General features: G+C 30.3%; 1 protein-coding gene across 1 annotated transcript; it reads left to right on the top strand.

Moving 5' to 3' along the window:
* Positions 1–503: 503 nt before the first annotated feature.
* Positions 504–3,889, top strand: LOC109338722 (profilin-4-like). The gene is made up of 3 exons (XM_019576013.1): positions 504–698; positions 1,360–1,497; positions 3,590–3,889. Exons 1-3 carry the CDS (start codon positions 570–572, stop codon positions 3,722–3,724), a joined length of 402 nt encoding a protein of 133 aa, XP_019431558.1. The 5' UTR covers positions 504–569; the 3' UTR covers positions 3,725–3,889.
* The last annotated feature ends 1,166 nt before the right edge of the window (positions 3,890–5,055 follow it).

Here is a 5,055-nt window from a genome sequence, read left to right as displayed (position 1 = left end):
TAATTTTGAGATGATATTTACTATTCAAGATTTATCATGACTTTAGTATTGCTCCTGACCTTCATGACATGTGCTTGCCCCCTTGATGTCAAAACACCTACTATAGCTCCACTCACATCTCAAGTAGAATTAACTAATTCTAAATTTAAGTTACATTTCACCCGAAACACAACTCATCTTCTGGTTCTTAAAAAGACGATTTTGATTTATTTAATTGTTAAATACATGTAGTTGGAAAAAAAACAATATGTAATTTCACTCTTGTGCAAAACTATAATTATATTTTAAATAATTAAAATGATGAATAATTCTATTCATCTACTAACTATATCTAATCTATATGAGCATAGAAAGGAATAAGAGTAGGAAAAATAGAGAATTGGTTCCTAATATGAAGGGGATGGTGAATGAGTGGCAACAATTGAATGGAGGTAAAGGGATGGTGGAGCGAGCTTCACCCCTCACTCACCCATGATCCATTCAAACTCTTATTTAAAACTAAATAACCTTGAAGCAGCTGACAAAGACACACAAGCATCAAAAGAAGAAACCGGAGACTCAAACAAAAAATGTCGTGGCAAACTTATGTTGATGAACATTTGATGTGTGATATTGATGGCACAGGCCATCACCTTTCTGCCTCTGCCATCATTGGCCTTGATGGCTCCGTTTGGGCTCAGAGCTCTTCTTTCCCTCAGGTATACCCTTCATCTCACGAAACTTTCAAATTTTCACATTATTATTGCGTGGTCATAGTCTCAGATCAATATTTGTTCCAAATACATCTTCGCCATTGATTATATCTGATTTTATTACAAATCGAAGATGTGTCTTGGATCATTGATTCATACATTATGGATATCTCCATCATTTCTATATTAGTGCAATATGTGTTGATCGGCTTGAAATAGATTATAACTAATGCATAATTGCTACGTTACACAGTGATTATAGTAAATTGTGATCTGCAAATTATAGTGATGTAGTATTTAAGTTATAGAGAAATACAGGGTTTGCTTTGATTTGATTTGCATTTTATTTATTTGTTTCTAAGGAATCCAGTTTCTTATGAATCATAGTGTAAGATAATACTAACACATTAGCAAATTAATGCAACTTTATTATAAGATTTAATTTAGGAGATAATAACCTAAGTGAGAACAATTTTCATATAAAAATCATAAGAATAATAAATTTGGATTTTACAATTGTTAGGATTAAAAGTTACTTATTAGTTACATAATCACTTGTGAGTATGCATCTTTCAATCTTAACCTTCATATATATTACTTTTATTATATGACAACTTGTATTTTAATGATGGTTTGAGGTTCTGATCCATATTATAATTGCGTCCAGTTTAAGTCTCAGGAGATCAATGATATCATAAAGGATTTCGACGAACCTGGTCATCTTGCTCCAACAGGTTTGCACCTTGCTGGAACCAAATACATGGTCATCCAGGGAGAACCAGGAGCTGTTATCCGTGGCAAGAAGGTAAATTTTCATACCAAAAGTACTCGATCATAAACAAGTGGGATGATGAATCGAATAGGCTTGTGTTAGTGATTAAATTGTAAACAACATCACCTACTGTGTCAAACCGCATTGTAACCACAAAGAATTTAAAAATATTTTTTAATCAGAGTATAATTCATAGCATAAGGGTCATAATAACCACAATAACAATAAGTACAATTATCACCACATTCATAGTCACCATTGCAATTTAAAATGTCCGTAGTCATATTCATTTTTCAATGACAGAGACAAAATGAATTCTACAATAATAATTATAATCAAAATGAAATTTTAGTCATATTACCTAGCCTATAATATATTAGACCATACTAAACTTTGTTCGTAAACAGGTTAGACTCAAACTTTTTGAAAAACATATTTACTTTAACATGTTAGGCTTTAGGTTATCCAAAAAGGCCTATTAAACCTAACAGACTAATCTATTTAGTTATATTATGTAATATGATCATATTATATAATTTTAATATAAGTAATATTATTATATATATATATATATATAATTTAATATAAAAATATAACTTAATTGTTAGGGTAAGAAAAATCTAATTAAAAGTAGGAATGTTAGCCTATTTAAATATAGACATAATGACCTATTTTCTGTGAAGCACGAATTCGTCAAACACCATCACGTGTCGGTGTCCGACACGGATACGCTCGGATTCGCGAAAGATACGTAACCATAGAGTATCCAAAAATTAAAAAAAAAATTAAAAAAAAATATTAAGACATGTATCCGATTCGTTTTCAATAAAATATAGGATATATGGATTCGTTTTCAGTAAAGTATAAGATATATAGATTCGTTTACAATAAAACATGATAACATAGATTCGTTTTCATTAAAATAGGATAAAATATACTTGTTATGGAGGGCAATGATATTAGGAAAGATTTGTTTTCATTAAAATAGAATAAAATAGATTTGTTATGGAGGGCAATAATTTTAAATTTCCATTATATTTTTTACTTTGGATATTTTGATTTACACTTATAATTTTATCATATTTTATGTGTTTTTATTATTTATACGCGTATCCCTGAACGTATCGTATCCTGTATTTTGGAAAAAATACGTGTCAACGTATCGGACACGTATCGTATCCGACAACGTATCAGTATTCGTGCTTCATAGGCTATTTTAATATTATATAGTATAACATCGAATGTGATTTTATGGATAGACTTTTAAATAGGTCAAACCAGACTTTTAAATAGGTCAGACATAGACTTTGAATTTTTTTTAACATGCTAACAGGTCGGGCCTAGACTCTGATCTGACATGTTTCCACCCTTACATCGAATGTGATTTTATGGAACTTAGTATGTTTAATTTTTTTTTCATTTTACGTCACCTTTAAGGCTAAAATAAAAATAGTTTTAGGTAATGGAGTAAATCTATTTATTTATGGAATTATATTGTGGTTTACGTAGTTAATTTTTTATGTAAAGCTGAATTCCATTATTCGTAAAACAAATTTGGACATCGTTATTATATTTTAATTTTCTCACACTTGTTTATTGTTTTTTCTCTTCCATGTTGCTATTTCACTGCTCAAAAAAGTTAAAAGTTGCATATGGTGCGGGGGATATGGTGTTCCCTTTTTTCCGTTTGTTGTTAAAAAACTTAATCTTTGCAGAAAATTGCATTCGTGGAGAACTTTTTTCAATACCTCTCTTTCACAATATATATGAAAATATTATCCTTTATGATTGTATGTCTGGTTTATCTTCTTGATTTAACTTGAAATCGTTTAACATTTTGGTTCTGGTCTACGACCTCATTACGATTGCAATTGCGGCCACATCAGACTTATTTTTTTGACAAATGTCCGCAATTGCAATAAAAGTGATTGTAACCATGATCCTGGCCACTATCAAAAACCCTGTTGAAATACTTAAAATTGTGAGTTTTTGTTGTAAAAGTCTAAAGTAATTTCGCACTTTCAAATAAGGTAGTTTGCTCCTAATCTGGATGAGTAGCTTTTCATGTGTTTTGGAATGTCTTGATTTTTAAGGGGACTTACTTGTGTGCATGTTACTTTGGTAGGGATCTGGAGGTGTCACCATAAAGAAAACTGGTCAAGCTCTAGTTTTTGGTGTTTACGAGGAACCTGTAACTCCTGGACAGTGCAACATGGTTGTTGAGAGGTTGGGGGATTACCTCATTGATCAGGGTCTGTAGAGACCAAAACCTATAAGATTTGAACATTTTTTTCTTAATTGGATACTATACTTTGTTATTTTTCATATGTTTACTACATTTCAACCCTAAATTGGGAGTTGCTGCAGACAATAATGATGTGAGAATTAAAAAGTTGTATGTTGTTTCGATATTGTTCGAATTTCATTACCTTGATGTTTCCCTCTTCATTTCATTTTATTTCTCACTCATGTGTACTTTAAATTCTCACTTAGCTTCTATGACACATTATGGGATTGCAATGAAATTTCTTAATTGAAATAAAATTTCTAGCTTATGCTACGCAAACTTGTTTCCTGCCAAGAAAAACTTGTGACAATTCGGATAAATATTTACAAAAATACCCTTAGGGTTAGTTTGTGAGTTGGAATTTGGGGAAATGAAGGGAAATGGGGGCTTCTAAGTCATCTTACAAGTGTATTTCATGACTCTCAAGCTTTCTATTCATTCCCCTCCAAACTTCAACTCTCAAACTAACCCTTAAGCTTTATTTGGGCTATCATAAGTATATTAATATCAAGATCTTAAAATTCATATTTTTCATAAAAATAGGTAAGAGAAAGTGTACATTCTTGTAGACTTGATTAAAGGATAATTTTTGCTAGTAGATTAATGTACTCTTCATATAATGTTGGTTTATGCATAATAAATAGAATCTTGTTTTCTCCCTCTTGACCCACTTCTTAATATTGCATTAGTGATCATTGTTGTCCAAAGTGATAATTGCATCCTTAATTTATAAGGGTGTGAAATGGTACTTCTATCAGACACATTCCTTCATGCAATATGCATTCCAAATATTCAAGTCATTTCACATAACCTTTTATGCGAGATAAATATCCACATAATCATGTCATTTCACATAATATCTATTAGATTACATTTAATTTTTCAAACAGAAATAGTATCTATATCTATCTATACTATATATAAAGCCAAAACATGGTGTAACCACCACCATGGCATAATTTATATATTCCTATTTTGCCCTTCAAAAATTTAATTTTAAAAAATCATATAATCCTATATAACCATCTCAAATATATTAACTATAAGTTGCATATCTATACTTCTATACTATATATAAAGCCAAAACATGGTGTAACCACCACCATGGCATAATTTATATATTCCTATTTTGCCCTTCAAAAATTTAATTTTAAAAAATCATATAATTCTATATAACCATCTCAAATATATTAACTATAAGTTGCATATCTATACTTCTATACTATATATAAAGCCAAAACATGGTGTAACCACCACCATGGCATAATTTATATATTCCTATTTTGCCCTTCAAAAATTTAATT

Source organism: Lupinus angustifolius, unplaced genomic scaffold, assembly GCF_001865875.1.
Source record: "Lupinus angustifolius cultivar Tanjil unplaced genomic scaffold, LupAngTanjil_v1.0 Scaffold_39_94, whole genome shotgun sequence".
Classification (NCBI taxonomy): Eukaryota; Viridiplantae; Streptophyta; class Magnoliopsida; order Fabales; family Fabaceae; genus Lupinus; species Lupinus angustifolius.
This window is presented reverse-complemented; position numbering and strand designations above follow the sequence as displayed.

Coding starts and splice junctions, on each gene's coding strand:
- LOC109338722 (XM_019576013.1), top strand. CDS start 570: ATGTCGTGGCAAACTTATGTTGATGAACATTTGATGTGTGATATTGAT. Junction 699..1,359: donor AGAGCTCTTCTTTCCCTCAG/GTATACCCTTCA, acceptor AATTGCGTCCAG/TTTAAGTCTCAGGAGATCAA. Junction 1,498..3,589: donor CTGTTATCCGTGGCAAGAAG/GTAAATTTTCAT, acceptor TTACTTTGGTAG/GGATCTGGAGGTGTCACCAT.